General features: G+C 40.2%; 1 protein-coding gene and 1 pseudogene across 4 annotated transcripts in view; both read right to left on the bottom strand.

The window, feature by feature from the left end:
* Positions 1-4,249: 4,249 nt before the first annotated feature.
* On the bottom strand, positions 4,250-5,281 carry LOC109269029 (glutaredoxin-1-like; annotated as a pseudogene).
* A 2,963-nt stretch (positions 5,282-8,244) lies between these two features.
* PTPRZ1 (protein tyrosine phosphatase receptor type Z1) overlaps positions 8,245-17,912 on the bottom strand; it is a 183,631-nt gene continuing 173,963 nt past the window's right edge. For all 4 annotated transcript variants that reach the window (XM_019452563.2, XM_019452564.2, XM_019452566.2 and 1 more), the window contains 7 exons: positions 15,966-16,059; positions 15,611-15,684; positions 13,671-13,799; positions 12,731-12,877; positions 11,304-11,446; positions 10,404-10,539; positions 8,245-9,208 (listed from right to left, as the gene is read on the bottom strand). In XM_019452563.2, coding sequence (XP_019308108.2) covers positions 9,068-9,208; positions 10,404-10,539; positions 11,304-11,446; positions 12,731-12,877; positions 13,671-13,799; positions 15,611-15,684; positions 15,966-16,059 — 864 coding nt within the window. In that variant the 3' untranslated portion in view covers positions 8,245-9,067. The remainder of the gene's footprint in view (positions 9,209-10,403; positions 10,540-11,303; positions 11,447-12,730; positions 12,878-13,670; positions 13,800-15,610; positions 15,685-15,965; positions 16,060-17,912) is intronic.

Genomic DNA, 17,912 nt, shown 5'->3' with positions numbered 1-17,912 from the left:
AATACTTGATGTTTATGATGTGACTAGCTCCCCCTTCGTTGCAGCGCACAATTTGCAGTCATGCAGAGTAGCTAATATTACCCTTATGTGTCGTATAGATTAGCTTTCTTTATAAGGGTTTACGTTTGTTGATTGCAGTGAAACTACATTTACCAGACTTGAAATCCACCGGAAAGGATCCAGTGAGAAAAGCTTTCTGTTTTGGAGCAATACTTGGTAGTCACTGACTGCTAATCTGCTAACTCCCTTTTTCCAATTTTGTTTTAGTCCTAACACTCATTTTTACTTTTATTAGCAAGAATTATGAAACATAGTGTTGGGTCCTAACTTGCAAGGTTAACACGTTCTGACCTTCTCCTTTATGTTGTTGGTGTAAAATACAAGTTTTCTGGTGTCTTCCAGTGCTGTGCTGATCGCTAAAGTATACCACATCACTGAGTAATGCTTTCATAAACCCTGAGAATCTCACTTCCAGCCTCAGAGCCTGATAAAACAGCATTGATATGGCTCGTCTCTTTGAAGATGATTCTGGGCTGTTGCCAGGCACAACTAAAGCAGCAGCCGAGCACCTGGCTTCTATTCATCTGAAGTGCGTTTTCTTCTAACCAAGCCAGGTTCTTGGTGAAGTTGGCACAGGGTGAAGCAAGTCCCCACACTTGATCAGAAGCCCGGCAACTCTAATACAGAAAAATCCTGCTTATCTTACTAGCAAACTGTTGATAAAAGGAGTTTTTTCTTCTAAGTTGAGAGAAATACTTAAAAAGAGGTAGAAATTAAATGGGAATTGATAGAGGAAAGAAACTGGAATAGGCTGTAGAACAGAGAAGACCAAGAGAAAAGATGAGGGGCACAGATTGTTAAAATACTATAATAGTATGTTTTTTTTTAAACCTTAAATATTTTTGCTGGCACAGAGTGGTTCCATTTAATTTCTGGTGTGTGAAATTTTAAATTTAACCATTATGCAAATGGTTCAGTATGTAAGATGTTTAACGAAGATAGGCTTTGAACATCACCTTTATCGCTAAAGAATCCAAACGTCCTCACCTGAGCTTCTGAGTATGTATACACCCACCTACTACTAATATCTCTGTTGGGATATGTCCCAGTATAGATTTAAGAGTTTATAGTATAAACTAGGGTTTCTCAGTGGGGCCACTCTAGGGACGTTCCCCCCAAAGTAGTTCTTCGACCTGATTGCCCATCTCAGGAAATGGCAACCACTGTCTTCTTCCTGTTTAGGATGTAATCCTTGATACTTTCCTTTCTTTTACTCCCACTTCAGCAAATCAGGACTTCTTCCTCTTCTCCACCGAATCCATCCTCATCCATGCCTGGACTTCATCCTTGTCTTTCTACCCACGTATAGCTCGTCTCATCCAAGGTCACTGTCATCTTGTATGTGGATCATTGCAACAGCCTTTTACCTGGCCTCCCTGTATCCAGAATTACTTCCTTGATGTCCGTTCTCCTCATAGCAAACACATTAGACACATTGGTCTTTCAAAACTACAAATATGATTATGATATTTCCTTAATGTTCCTACTGATGGGTATTTTCTGGGACCACCTACTTGTTGTACTTAACACATTGTCTCAGCGGCTGCTTCTGTGGGAACTCTAATATTCCAATGTATTTTTTAACACCCATCATGAGGCCTGCAGCCTGGCATACAGTGGTGTGTGTGTGTGTGTGTGTGTGTGTGTGTGTATGTGTGTGTGTGGTATAGTAGTGACACATTTAGAAGCCTGGTGGTAAAGTGTGGTAAAGGTGGAAGTATAGATAAGGGAAGGTTGTCATAGGCTCTGCTTGTATATAAAACAGTTTTGCTATCTTTTAGCATTAGCTGGTAATGCTGAAGAGGCACTCTTCACATTTCTCTTTCGTTTGTTGCTTCTTAGAGTGCTTGTTGAAATTTCCCCAGAGCATAAGGGTGGGTAAAGGGCATCATTTTGTGATATTTGAATCAGCCCCAACTATCACAATCATTGGGTCACAATAGATTGAAATTATGTCATGATCAATAATCCAGGGGGCTGGTAAGATCAACTTTGTGCCTCTAAAAGATTGTTTTGGCTCCAGTGTTGAGAGGGACTTGGGAAAGGGTGAGAGAGTGTGATATTCAGAGGCCTCTGTTGTAGTTGAAGAATAAGAAGGTACTTAAAAAAACTGGGAATGTCATTTAGACACGTCTCCAGGGTACTGAATCAGTTATTAGGAAGAGGAAACATAAACCATGCCAGGTATTAAAAGAGAAAGGCACACAAGGCAGTAGGAGCAAGATCTTATACTCATAGCTGGGGCCCACGTATTGGGAAGCTTGAATCAAGAGTACTTGGTCTTCCCGTCATGGCTGCTATTGGTTCTCAACTCGATACACTGGAGCTCAGCTGCCCACAGGTCTACAATCTTCTTCCTTTGACCAGTAGGGTCAAGGAGAACAGGAAGATGTCCTCTGCCTTATTTCTGTATTCCAAATCTTGTGTGACAATATTTACAGAGTGGCCAGAGAGTCAAGAAACATAGGCAAATACATAATAAATGGGTTAATATTATATTACAGTGCATGGTAAAACAATATTGTCTATGTTTCCAGACTGTGGCTCTCTGTATTTGGTGGAATGTAATTCACCCCCACAGCTCTAGCTGCAAGGGAGTCAGGGGACCATAGTTTATAGCTTTTTGGGCTTTGAGGTTTAAGAAGTGTTCTAATTACTATCCTGTGTAACAAACCACCCCAAAATGGAGTGGCTTAAAACAAAATTTTTGTTTTAATTCGCAGTCTGGGCATGACTCAGGGGGAACAGCTGTCGCTGCTTCACACAGTGTCACTTGGCTGTGTTGACTGGGATCTGGGGGATGCATTGCAATACAGCTTGCTCCCAGAGCTGGCAAGGTGGTTCTAGCTGTCAGCTGTCAAACTCAGCTAGGGAAGAGGGCCAGGGCCTGGTTTTCTTTCCACGTGGGTCTTTCCATACGTGGGCTTCACAGCATGGTGGCCCTGTTCTCAGAGTGAACATCCCAAAAGAGCTGTATTGCTTTTTATGACTCAGCCTCAGAAATCACATGGTGTCACTTTCGCCATAGTCACGAATCCACCCAGATTCAAGGGGAGGGACCATAGATCCCAGTGCTCAGTGGGATGAGTTTCAAAGAATCACATGTACAATGGAAGATGCTGTTGAGCTATTTTTGGAAAAGACCATCTGCCTCGGAAGGCACCCTAGAAGGAGAGTGGCATGTGGGTGGACTCTGCAAATACAGTTATGACCCCAATTATCAGTCTTTCCTCATTGGACTTCATTATTTTCTAACCACTTCATGTTTTGTTTAACTGGTTTTTTGAAACTCTTTACGCATCGCCATGAGCTTAGAACTGGACATACTAGAATGACAAAAGGTGGAAGGTTTCTCATTTACTCTCTAAAAAGCCTCAGAAATGCAGGTGTAACTTCCTGCATCCATTAAAGCACTTACTTGCAATAAAGGTGTTATGAAAGAATTTTCTTTTTTTTTTAAATTTTTTTTAACGTTTATTTATTTTTGAGACAGAGAGAGACAGAGCATGAATGGGGGAGGGGCAGAGAGAGAGGGAGACACAGAATCGGAAGCAGGCTCCAGGCTCTGAGCCATCAGCCCAGAGCCCGACGCGGGGCTCGAACTCCCGGATCGTGAGATCGTGACCTCAGCTGAAGTCGGACGCTTAACCGACTGAGCCACCCAGGCGCCCCAGAATTTTCTTTTTTTTAAAAGAAATCTACTTTATGGTATTTATTTCTTTATTTGCTTGTTTGTTTACTTTTTTATTTTTTCACTGTCATCTCTGGGCATTTATTAGAAAAGAAATTAACCATTCCCACTAGGGACTGCGGAAGGAAGTTAACTTAATATTGGAGTTCTAGATCAAACTTAACAAGAAGGAACTCTTAAGTTTTCACAGAGTGGAAGGAAAAAAGGAGGGAGAGACAATCATTTAGGACCATGTTTCTCAAATTTGGCCCCTTTCACGGACATACTGTTGGGGAAGGGGTTTGCAAGTTTTCTGTGGTAATATTATAAATGTTGCATTTGACTTCTGTTCATAATCTAAACAAGTTAATATCCTCTTCTTCAGGTTTGCCTGGATGACCATCTTAGGGAAGGAGGAGCCCCATTATTGCAGCTGCTCTACTGAGACCTCTGATCCCTGTGGCACCAAATGAAGAGCAATCGTGCTTAACTTTTCATGTGGCATTTCCCAAGTTGGGTCCTTAAGACCCTTCACAGTATTGTTGAACATGTCTTGTGAGATCTGTGAGTTGTCAAGATTAAGAACATGGATTCAGAGCAGTGATTCCCAGGACAGGATAGGGTGGGATGGGGATAACGACTGGGGAGACACATAGAGCTTGAAAAAGCACACTCAAAATACCTATTGTTTTTGTAATGCAAAATCTATCAAGTCAAACTCAACGGAGAAACTTTCAGGCAATAGCAGGAACCAGTTATAGATTCATCCTACGGGGTTTGGGATAATATTGGTTGAGAAACACTGGCTTAGAGGTAGAGGAGTCCTAGCATATGGAGAACAGTAAGAGACATGTGCCAAAGAGAAAAAATGTCTTTTGGGTCATTGGTTGAATCCTAAGCCATAACTTGTCATGGTCCTTTGGAACCCAAAGGGCCAATGGAGAAGAAATCCAAGATGTCTATCAACTTTCTCAGACCTATAGTTTGGGGCAAGTTAGTCCCCTTTCAATACTGAGTCAAAAGAAGGAAAAGCTGTTTTTGCCCCAAAATCCACCCCCCCCCCTTTTTTTTGGTGAGCACATTTCAGAATTTTAAGTAAACAGTTGCTGTGGCTGTTAGCCCCAGATCCATCCACCAGAAAGAGTGGTCCTCATCTGAAATGCCATCCAGCTTTCAAGGGGGATATCATCCTGGGTTCTGCCCTATAATTACTGTAGAGCTCCAATCTGTTTTAGCTGCTTCAACAGCTCCCCACTCTGATGCATTTCCATTAGGTCAGTGCATCCCTCTAAACAATCTTTACGGATAAAGATCTGAGGAACTGTTCTGGCTCCTGTGAGCTGTTGCAAATAACCTTGAATCTTGCTAGTGTCACTGGTGGCTATGATATCAACAAACTCCAAAACCTCTTGTTTGAAGGGCAATTGGCTGAGGAGCTCTTGGGTCCTCGTGCAGTAGGGGCAGGAGGGCTTGGTGAACACAACCACCTTCCCAGGCTAGATTTTGCAGTTCACAAACTCTTCAACCATGCTGACAGCTGCCTCCTGGGGAGGAATCCTATTTTATTTTTCTTTAAAGATTTTGTTTTATTTTGAGAGAAGGAGAGAGAGAGAGAGAGAGAGAGAGAGAGAGAGAGAGAATCTCAACCGAACTCTATGCTTAATGTGGAGCCTGATGTGGGGCTTGATCTGATGACCCTGAGATCATGACCTGAGCTGAAATTGAGAATCAGATGCTTAACCAACTGAGCCACCCAGGTGCCCCTATGAGAGACTTTTCTAATTTAATATTCCTCACTAGGAGGGGTGCCTGGGTGGCTCAGTCGGTTGAGTGTCTGACTTTGGCTCAGGTCATGATTTCAGCTCATGAGTTTGAGCCCCGTGTCGGGCTCTGTGCTGACAGCTCAGAGCCTGGAGCCTGCTGCAGATTCTGTGTCTCCTTCTCCCCTCCCCCACTCATGCTCTGTCTCTGTCTCTCAAAGATAAATAAACGTTAAAAAAAATTAATATTCCTCACTAGGAGCCTTCACGCAATAGTTTCTAGTGCATGGCTTCATTAAACAAGTGAGCGCAAGGCAGACATTTCTTGCATCTGTTCATTTCTCTATGTGGATAATTCAGAACTGAGGCACCTCCTCTAGGGCTGAAGCAAGATCCTAAGAATCTGAGAGAGATGCTGAATGGCACATCCAGAGTTGAGGAGGAAAGCATTGCAAATTAGCATATTTGGAAAGTTTTTCAAAGGTCAGTCTCGTGGCCTGCTTAGAATGTGTCACCATGGATGGACTGAGCAGAATGTATTGTTGTGTCCGCGATGAGAAGTTTCAAATTCACACCCACAGCCTTTCTTACTCCCACTCCCTTTATCTTGTTTTAAGTTTTAAAAGTGATTACTCTAAAAAAAAAAAAAACCTTGTGAATTCTAATTTAATTCCAAGGATGTTTAGATTCTTAGAAGTTGTATAATACATGTCATTTATATGCTTTAATATTTAATACCACCTGCTCTAACATACCAATATTGTACTAGTGATGAGGGGCCTTCTAATGTATGAGAATATTTTGCAATCAGCGAGTGAATGCTATTCATTTGGGGTTTATACTAATAAAAACAAATGTGCTTTATTTTGACAAATATGTAGATTTTCCAATTTTCCTTAAAAAGTTCATTTTAATCCAATACATGATCAGCACTTCTGATTCTATGTGCTGTTTGCAAGTGGGATTCAATTCTAATAAAATATGTAAAATTATATCTGCTTATAAAGAGATCTTATTTTCCAAGTCCTCTAAGTCATTTTAGATGCTAACGAATTAGGGAGTTTCAGATCAGAAATACAAAAATTAAGATTTCTTTGCCATAATAATGAGTAGAATATGTATGTATGAAATGTTTGTATTAATTATATGTGAAGAAGGAGCTGCTATAAATTTTCAGGGAGTATCACACTACAACTATGATGGACCTTATAGTTCTGGTATATTTATTAGAATTTGTCTATGAAATGTTGAATTACCACACATATTGCTTCATAAGTACTTGCCTTTGGAAGAGATTCTGCAAGGCTCCTCACTGGTAAATAACCATGAAGGCCAGAAAAAAAAAAAAAATTCCATATCCCCCCCAAACGGGTGTTTGTTCTTGGGACAAAGGCCAAGGGAAAACCAGACAAAATTATTAAGGTGACATGTATACTCTTGGTTCGGAGCAATTTACGATGAAACATTGTGGGTTATGAGGGAAAGAACATAAAACAGAGGACTAGGAGATAAGGTTAGAGAAGCAACCAAGCAAAGTTAGCCTTGTGGCTTTCCTCCCAGGGAGGGTGAGAAAGAAACACAGTAATTTGTGTTGTGCCTGGTAAAGCAGTGCTTACCAACATCTTGGGATTTGTGACCCTCTATCATCTGTTGACCTTTTTCCTATTTCACATTTCCTGAGTGTTGCCTTAAGCAGAAAGCTAATTTTGGTTCTATTTTAAGGGTTTGGCACACACTTCCCGATAGTGCTTAAGGAAACTGGAGGCTCCCTGAATCGTTGCGACAGAGCAATGGTTCTCAAGCTCTGGCCTGGATTAGACTGTAGAGCTTCATCTCTGAGTTGCTGATACGGTAGGTCTGGGATGGGATTCAAGGATTGGCATTTCTAACAAGTTCCCGGGTTTTGCTGATACTGCTGGTCTGGGAACCACATTCTGAGAGCCCTGGTTTAAATGAAACTTTTCCTGGCCTCCCGCTCGGGCCCCTGATGTGGGCATTCTTGGGGATTAGTGCCCTCCTCATCAGGCAGTGCTACAAAACACTCCTGGCTGAGGCAGGGGACGGCCGTCACCCAGGCTGATTCTGTTTTCCTGCACTGCAGCTCCACACACCTCTTGGATCCTGACAATGTGCCTTGACATAGGACCCCGGGGCTTAAGAGCTCCTGAGCTTTGTCTATCAATCCACCTGGCTTCCAAACCAGTCCCCGACTGGCAAATCTGCCTGCTTCTAAGCCCCAGATTGATTCTTTTTAAATTTAATTTTTAATGTTTATTTTTGAGAGAGAGAGAGAGAGACAGCGTGCAAGTAGGAGAGGGGCCTCTGGAGGGAGACACAGAATTTGAAGCAGGCTCCAGGCTCCAAGCTGTCAGCACGGAGCCCGACGCGGGGCTCGAACTCACAAACTGCGAGATCCTGACCTGAGCCGAAGTCAGACGCTTAACCGACTGAGCCACCCAGGCGCCCCAGTCCCAGCTTGTTTCTAAGTCAAAGTCCCCCGACGTTTCTTGGTACACGGTCATTAGGTCCAGGAAGTCAGTAACAGTAGTTGTGCAGTATGAGTACTGTTGCTATGTTCTCAAAACTTTAAATTCTGTGAGTTCCCTATGTGTCTCGATGCACAGATTGGGACTCACAGCTCTATATGCTGCTCCGTCCCATCAACCTTTCTTCACTTCCATCATCATTGTGGACCCGTGCCCACAAGTTTCTGCTACACGTGCCCCGGCACAGCACTCCCCAAACAAACGCACGTTGATAGCAATATTTATATTTATTTTTGCAATGCCTTGGATAAAAACCAATGAAATGATGTTGGGTAAGGTGTTATTCTCATAAAAACATCTTTCAAAACAAACGTATTTCTATTTTCCATAAAAGTTAAAGTTACATGCTAAAACAGAGTTAATTACTGAGATGACATGGAAGAATATCAGAAGACTCGTAGGGTAAGACCAGATAATGAATTACATCATTAAACTAAACCATTACACAGAACTAGAAAACTGACTCAGTAGTAAAATATAAAAATCTACAATTATAAATATAAATTTGGTCCATGGAGACACTAGAGCAGTATTTACAGTAAGTACCAGATTATTTCTACTTTAGGTGAATACTGCAGTTGTGAAACATTGAATATCATAGGGAATGGAGTGTTTTATTTACAATCTACTATATTAAAAGTTATATTTCTAGCAAATCTGATGACTGCTACAAATATGGCTAAAAATTTGACACTAAGAACAAACATGTTTTCTGTAGTTGGGAATTCCTAATATCTATAAATTCAAATTTCCTGTTAAAATACGAAAAAAAAAACCCCACAATTCCATTCTTAGAAATACTGTAAAATCCAATCATTTTAGTTTAGACACAATAAGTGAATTACAAGAAGTTTTGCAAAAAGGCACACGTTGTTAATGATGTAAATTTGGCAGCAGGATCCTATGTCATGAAAATTACTGTCAGGTGATGGAAAGTGAACAGATAACAGAAGAACTGAAATGACTTTCCTGTCTAGCTTCAGGAAGAGGCAAAAAATGCTCCATACGGATTCCCCTCGCCCCTTTCTGCGCTACACTAAAGACTCCAAGCTCTCGGCTATATTTCCATCGGGCAATGCCGCGCCATTACTGTCCAGAGAGGTGGATGGATTCTCTTCCTGCCTCGTGCTCACAAGACTGAGGACAGCTTTGTAGAGAAACTGATACTGCTCCTGGAGAATAGAGAAGGGGAGATCGTAAACAGGAAGCTCCGTGAAGATGCACGTTTGTAACATGAAGGGAAATTTTCAGTCACGCGTTGACACTGTTCGCGGAAGGGCGTTGTGTTAAATGGTCTGTTAAACTCAGTGGAGGTACACAATCTATATTCATATCTGTTTCTGAGGAAATTTAAAGTAGCTTTTCAAGTAGTTAACGTTCAATTGACCTAGGTCAATTTCAACTGACCTAGAAAATTGGCCAACAAACTTTTGCCAGTGGTAAGCACTCCATTCTTTTTTTTTTTTTTAATTTTTTAGGTTTATTTATCTATTTATTTGGGGAGAGAGTGAGTGAGAGAGAGAGAGAGAGAGAAACAGAGACAGAGAGAGCGAGTGGGGGAGGGGCAGAGAGAGAGGGAGAGAGAGAGCTCCAAGTAGGCTCCGCACTGTCAGCACAGAGTCTGACATGGGGCTCGAACTCACAAACTGTATGTTCGTGACCTGAGCCAAAATCAAGAGTGGGACGCTTAGCCAACTGAGCCACCTAGGTGCCCCAGCACTCCATTCTTGTTTATCTATGTCATGGAATCAGAAAATGATGTGACAGGTTACTGTTACCGATTTATCAACTTGTATGTAATCCTTTGGTACAAGGCACCTGTAAGCCACTCATTCTCCTTTTTCCACTTGTCATGAAATCCACTGGGCTTCTCTCTCTATGGGGAGGTCCCAGAAAGGACTGCACTGTCAGCTCGGGCTCACGCAGAATCCTTTTTACAAGACCCACTGTTTACCAAGTAGTCTTTACACTCTAGCAGCCTGACTGGCCCCACGCCTTGCTTTGAGCAAAGGTGAGCATGGGCCTTGCTACGGTCTCAAAGTAGAGACACGGAAAAATAGAGAGTTCAGATTAGTTGGTGCTTTTGAGGGTATTTTTCAGAATTACAATAAATCTTGCAAAAAGACACATGTGAAATTTAATTTTATACATTTAATTTTCCAGAAGATAAACTTTGAATGTTTATTGTTTATTATTCCAGTTCTATGGATTGTGGACTGAGTAACTCGTAATCCAGCTTGAACACCACATGGAAATGTTATCAGTCAAGGTGGCCTCTTTTGATACATGATAAAATGATTTTGGCAGCCTCTGGGAAGTAAGCAGTACTCTAATGGTGAAAGTTTAGTTCACTGTTCTATTACTTACAATGTCAGCAAAGACTCCTGGCCTCATCAAATTGATCATCTTGGCTACCTGGTAAACATCCATGGAGTTTTCCTTTTCTAGTTGGTGCATAAGGGTTGTCAGAGCACAGAAAGTTCCTGCGGTCACTCCTCCATGCCTTGAAGCAAAGGGACAAAGACTCCATTCAGATGCATCGAACGTTCACATTTGGAACTCACAAAGCACATGGCCTTAACAACTTTGTAGTGGGAACACGGAAATTTTTAACGAAATGTCTCTCTTCATCGTGCAGAGAACTACCGTTTAATTTGAAACATTAGCAAGTATTTATGATATTAGTAATGGGATACGTTATAGAAATTTAATGTTTGCTTATTCATTTGTTATTTTTACACTCTGGAAGGGGCTGGCAATCAATCAAAATGATCTGACAAGTTATCACATATATCATATGTATCATATACAACATATATATATAACATATAATTCCAGCATATGCATTTTTTATTTGTTCATAACAGGAGCCTATAGCGATTTATTGTATAGGTTCCTATTTCTGATTAATAAAGACTGTATCGATTTTCATCCTATCTAGGGTGTCAATAACTAAGAAATGTCTCTCTGGTGAGCACCTGTAAAAATTCAAGTGCCAAAACACTGACTCATCACACAAAGTGTTCTTAGCACACAATGCAAGAGCAAATTCTTGTGATCACGTACCCATTTTTTGCCTTCAACATGAGCTCTAAGAGAAGCGAAAAAATCTAATTCTGTGTTAACCTTGGTTATAGGAAGCAGATCATCTACCCTGGCTGAGTCGCTACAATTGGTCCACAGCATTAGGTTAGTACAAAGACAAAAGAAACATATGCCCACCCGGAGAATGCTCAGGCACAAAACCGTTTAAAGAGAGGAACTTACTCGTCATGAACAATCACAGGTCCATCCCTGTTGGCAGCTTCCTCTTTGATAACACTTATAAGTTCAAACGTTTTACTAATAGGGCTGTCTGGATTTGGCCATTTGGGGCACTGAAAATGCCTCACTTCAAGTACATAATCATCCTATACGAAGAGAAAAACCAGTATTTTAAAAAGAGTCCCATTGGTGACAGTTCATTATGAGTGGAGTAACTGGGGGAATCAGGAATACAGGAAGGTGATACAACCCAGTCCCATGCACTATAGCCCGTCCTCCATCTCAGAGGGAAGAAATTGCTGTGATGCCTCATTTCTCACTGTAGATATAATCTCTTTTTCATTCTAAAAATGTCTTAGTTGTAGGTTTAATATGGTATTCAAACTTCAAAACCATGTACCAAAGATGTGTCTGTGCCAGGAAACTTAATGCAAAAAGAAATCTTCAGTGCTAAAATTTGTTTTAAAATAACATAGACTTCTTCAAATCCCAGTATTACTTGGGAATAACTGAGTGGAATTACGTGACCCGATGGGGAAATGCTGGCAAGCAGGGCTGGGCGGGTGGAGACGTAGGTTCCGCTCCAGCCCCACTCTTGGTTCTTGTGCAAGTGGCCAACTGGGCTGTGTGACTTTACATCCCTAAACCTCCAGCTTCCCAAAGTGTAGTCAATAAAATGCTACATTTAAAAATAAGCAGCAGAACCTGAAATTTACATGGTTCACCTGTTCCAGAATTAGACTACAGTGAAGTGCAACATTGAGACCATCGAAAACATGGTTTAACCTTTTTCTGATCGGGAAGGTGCTCTGTCTCTCACGTGCCTTGCTCATTATTAGTATCTTTTAGCATTTTACCGTAGTTGTACAGTAAATTCTGTACTGTAATTACATAAATAATTCTTGGCAGAGAATTCAGATTGGTACCTTATAAATAACCAAGAATTAGTAAAACAATCCTACTTCATTGTACTGCACAATTTTCAAAGCACTTCTTCACTTGTAACACTTCATCTCTTGGTAGACAGCGGTAAGCTCATTTTGGTAGATAATATTTTTCCTATTTTACTTAGAAGAATTCAAGGTAAAAACTTACCTTAAAACAGGAGAATTCGGATTAATGAAATTATTTTTTTACTGAATTTATTTTCAATTTAAGGTCTATCAGAACTACTCTGGAGTGAAGAGAGAAATCTTTGATTCTCTGAGTGTGGACGGTGCAGTTTAGTGGCGATTGGTGTTTAATGATTCTATAGGATTTTAAAAATGAAAGTGACAAGTAAGGTAAAATTGATTATTTGGGCAATCTGTCCTAATTTGTAAGAAATTAGGTTCCTTTGTTTTATTTCTAGGGAAGATCCTTAAACCAGCATATATTTAACAAAGCATGTACTTAAGATGAAAAGTTTGTCATTTCAATTATGTCCATACCTGTGTAGCTTCTAGAATAAAATCCTGAATTATAAGTTTTTCTTCATTAGACAGACATTTGTGTTCTTCAGCCATAAGAGTGACCTTAAAACTCTCACAGTTTATAGGCTCATCTTTATTCGGCCAGTAAACAAATTCATCTTCTGCCTGGAGGATTAAATACCAAGGAAGAGTCTAGATTTTAATCAAATGTTTACTAAGTCAGACTGTGAAATGAAGTTAACTGGTTGACACAGAAAATTCAACTCAAAGTTTTCTTTGGATCTCAAAATTTACTCTTAAAATGTTGAGCCTTAAACAAGTTTGGTGTGCAGAATAAAGTATCACACTTAAGAAACCAAACTATTGCTTTGTTGTTTTGCTCTTAGCTCATCAGTAACAATGGTAAGTTGTTGCTTCTATAAATGATAACTGAGTAGAAAAGATTCAAGTGATTTTAAGAGCTCAGCAATTTCCAGTGTCATTTGGAATGGCCAGTCTACCTTTACAGATAAGAAATAAATCTCCAAGTTACATATATGTGCAAAATCTAAATAAAATAGGCCTTTATTTCGGGTTTTATATAGATCTCCTTAAACTGAAGGACTCTCCAAATATCCTAACAAGTTTTACTTTTAAAAATGTAAATAGAAGCATAGGGACTGACTTCATTCATGATTGCAGTTCTAATTTTTCATAACCAGTATCACAGAATACTTAAATTTAAATGAATTTTAACTTATTTTTATTTAAAACTGTCGTTCAGCAATCTCAGACCTGGGAGGTGGCATCACCAAACCAGGCCCAATAGTAGACAATAGCAGACCAGTAGCCAACGAGTGATAGTAGTTTATTAGTTGAAAAAAAATTGTTTGTTTGTTTGCTTGGACTTCCGGCTGACATGACTTGCTATTTCCCCTGTAAGGCAAGTACCAAAAGTGACGTGATGGGGGAGACTTACCATGTTTTGACCATCAGGAAGCATAACTACCAGCTGGGCATTATGGTCCCATATCATACGCCAGAAATCCTTGATGGTATGAAGAAGAGGATGCTGGGTGATGATGAATTCATTGCTCTGATAGTAACCCTACAAAAGCAAACAGAAGACACAAAGAGCCCTGGCACATGACTTTAAACGCTCAAAGTACATTTATAAGTTAATGGGCCTTAAGTCAAGGCAGTCTTTTTGCTTTTAGATTGCATTTGTAAATCACAAGGTGATTATTTTAGTTGCTGTTTAGAGGGCACTTTCCATACACCAGGCACGGGAGTAGCATTTTCTTTCTTTTTTAAAAAAATTATTTATTTATTTATTTATTTATTTATTTATTTATTTATGAGAGAGCGTGAGTGAGGGAGAGAGAGGGAGAGAGAGTGTGGAGGCTGGAGTGGGGTTCGAGCTCACCTGAAGTGGGGCTAGAGCTCACAAACTGTGAGATCATGACCCAAGCAGAAGTTGGATGCTTAACCAATTGAGCCATCCAGGTGCCCCAGGAGTAGCCTCTTCTTCCCCTTAAGTCTCTCATGTCTCATGAAGTACTATGTGATAGGAACTGTGATCCCCATTTTGTAGGTGGTTAAACTGAGGCTTAAGAAGTTAAGTGTTGTGGGGCACCTGGGTGGCTCAGTTGGTTACGTGTCTGACTCTTGATTTAGGCTCAGGTCATGATCTCACAGTTTGTGGGATCGAGCCCCCTTTTGGGCACTGAGCTGGCAGTACAGAGACTGCTTGGGATTCTCTTTCTCCCTCATTCTCTGCCCCTCCCCCTCTCATTCTCTCTCTTTCTCTCTCATTCTCTCTCAAAATAAATAAATAAACTTTAAAAAAGCATTAAAATCCAAAAAGTGTTGTGCCCAAGTCTACACAGCTATCATCTCTAGGAGCAGGCTTCCCAAAATGGCATGTGGACCATGTCTCCTACACTGGATAGAATGGACATTCGGAGGAGATTTTATATTTCTCACTTTCTTTAAGTCCCAATGCCAAAGTGTTAAATTCGCACCCACTGACAACAGAACACCCTTGGTGTGCAGACACCCTGGCTTCCTCTATCAGGGAGGAATCAGAGAGGCACCTTGCAGATTTTGCTGCAGAAACCCAGAAGCTGGGTCCTCTGGATTGGTCACGATTTCCATGGTGTTGCTTATTAAAATCATGGCTCGTTTATCCTCCTCTGCTCTGGGGTCTCTCAGATCCTGTTCCTATTCCCCACAGGCTCATGGGAAGTGCAGCATGTATTTAGATGCTACCACAACACATCTCCCTGTTTCCTGCATGGATATCTTGCAATATTTTCTTTGCTGGATAAACGAAACAGTGATTTTGGCATGGGAATTACCACCTTTTCATGTGAAGCCAAGCTCTATGAGTGATAGACCTGAAATGGAAACGAGGGCCATGCAATGGCTACCCAGAAACACTCTCCCCTTTCTCACAGAAGATCTAAACACAGAAGGAGAAGATTATGTCTTTAGAAACCTGGGTCTGTAAATGAGCCCAGTCCACAGGGTGAACACTGTTGCAAACCTGGAGTAGTAAAGTCAGTGAGATGGGCTTTCCAGAGTCTGGAATGTTCTGGGTCTGTTCAGGGTAAATGCAATGGAGCCTCTTAGTTGGCCCAGCGTATATTGTGTATCTTCTCATAAGTCTGAATGGTAAGTTTGGTTCCTGCATTTATTTACTAATTTGTCTTGCTTGAGGGATCTCCAGTCCCAGCACACATCAAAACATCAAGGGATGCTGTTATTCTCTTTGCTGCTTGGGGGTTGTGGTCTGCAGTCATTCGATTAGATCCACCCACCAGTGGTGCCACAGCCACTGCTTCAGGAAGCCCGTTTTGGTTTTGATTCTGGAAGCACAAACTCGTAGGTAGTTTCTCCAGTGACTTCTCGACTTACCATGATATAGGAGGCATTGATGTAGTCTGTGCCTTCCCCACTCAGAGATGAAATGCCAACCCTTGATCTCTCCACTGGAACACAAAACACTCATCATGAACCACCATGCTCACAACTCTATACCCTTCCCTCCACCCCCACATTGTAAAACACAGCTGCATGTCCCAAGTTGAGTGACTTTGATCTGTAAGCTAGTTTTCCTATGTATTTCGCATTTTTTAGATGGACTTCAGGATTTAAGAGTCCTTTTTAACAAGTAAATTATCAGGCATAATTAGAAAAATACTGAGTGAATTCATTCATTCCAAGATGTACAAATATTGTCATTTTTTTTTCATGATTCAACATAACCTACCAGGGATGATGGAAGATGTTCTGTTCTTTTCCCTGTTACAGTGCTTTAGGGCTATAGAATAGTCACTCTGTTGTATATTCGATTGACTCAGGAGCTGAGAAAGGGAGTCGAAGAAAAATATAGATTATTTCATTTAAGTCATCCAAGTACTCAAACACACACACACACACACACACACACACACACACACACACACGACCCAACCAAGAAATCAAGATAAGATACTGAATATACATATATCTGACTTGTTTTCCAAAAATTCCTTGACCTAACTCCCTGGCACATCTGTGTTCTACACCAGGGAAGCTCGAAGAAGCAGAGAATGCCCCTTAGTTTGACATTCAGCACTGGGAGGATCTTCCCTAGGGTTTCCCTCATAAGCATACACTATGTCCTCCACTTACATTTCACGGTGCAGTTGGGGTAAATTGCATGATATGTGTATGTGTGTGTGTACATATTTATGTATATGGTTGGATTTCATTCATTTTTTTAGTACTGCATTACATGAATAATCTATTTGTTATTTATCTATTCCCCCAACTAGTGAATGTTAGGATTATTTCTAATATTTTGCTTTTCTAAACTTTGTAGCAATGACTCTCTCTTGTATATTACTTAATGCATACACATGGAATTAGGAGTCATCAGCATTATTTTTTGACAGTCTTATAGAAGTGATAAACCATGCTTTTGATTTGCATTTCCTTGATTACTGTGTGATTGTGAATTTTAGCATTCATTAGCCATTTAAATTTCTTTTTTGATGATTGCCTTTTTATATTTATACTTCACTGTCATTTATTAATTTTTAGGGGGCTTGATGTCTTGAATTTAAGTCTATAATCTGTTTAAAAATTTGCTAATGTCTTTGTTGTCTTTTAAAGAAAATTTTTTTTAACGTTTATTTATTTTTGAGACAGGGAGAGACAGAGTATGAATGGGGGAGGGTCAGAGAGAGGGAGACACAGAATCTGAAACAGGCTCCAGGCTCTGAGCTGTCAGCACAGAGCCTGACGCGGGACTTGAACTCATGGACCGCGAGATCATGACCTGAGCTGAAGTCGGCCGCTTAACCGACTGAGCCACCCAGGCGCCCCTGTCTTTGTTGTCTTTAATCACACGGACATTTATAGCCAATTAATTAATTTTTTCTTTAAGATTTCTGCCAATTATGTTTTTAAGAAGTCCTTTTCTACACTGATGCCTTCAAAATATACATTGCTAACATTTTCTTGTAATAGTTACAGAACCTTGCTTTCACCTTTAAGTACCTAATCCATCTTGAATAATTTTAGTGTTTAAGGTGTGTAAAGAACCCAGTTTTACTTGTTTCCACATGGAAATTGTCCCAATATCACTTATTGGTTAGTCTGTCCTCCCCTCACTGATTTGTCATATCTATCATATAACCATTTCCACAAAGACATGTTCCTCTAGCTGATTTGTCTGTTTTTCAGCATTAATTATCATATCTGTTTGTCTTCTATATACTGTCCAACACATTTCTATTTTGTTCTTTTTTTTTAGTAGTGCTTTGGATGTCTTTGTTCTTTACTTCTCTAAATGTTAATTTTAAGTTCAGTTCTTAATTTACCATGAAAATCCTGCTGGGAATTTGATTGGTACCACACTGATTTTTATACTTAATTTCGGAGAATCGACATCTTCAGAATTATTTCCATTCATGAAAATTTTATCTATATTTGTTGGGTCTAATTCTAGGCTCTTCAATTCAGTTTTATAATTTTTTCTCTATGCATTCATTGTACCTTTTGTTAAGTTTATTTTTGAGACCCTGGAGTTTTTGCTTCTGTTTATTGTTGAACTCCCTTTTTCCTCTAATATCTCTTCTAACAACTCACAGCTAATGAGTTATGACGCTATTGATTTTTATATATACTTGTTGAACTGTAATAAGAGTTGACTTCTAATAAGAGATATCTT

The sequence above is a fragment of the Panthera pardus genome, unplaced genomic scaffold, assembly GCF_024362965.1.
Source record: "Panthera pardus isolate Hobbes unplaced genomic scaffold, ASM2436296v1 HiC_scaffold_8, whole genome shotgun sequence".
Lineage (NCBI taxonomy): Eukaryota > Metazoa > Chordata > Mammalia > Carnivora > Felidae > Panthera > Panthera pardus.
The sequence above is the reverse complement of the archived record's forward strand: the minus strand, read 5'-3'. Positions and strand labels throughout refer to the sequence as shown.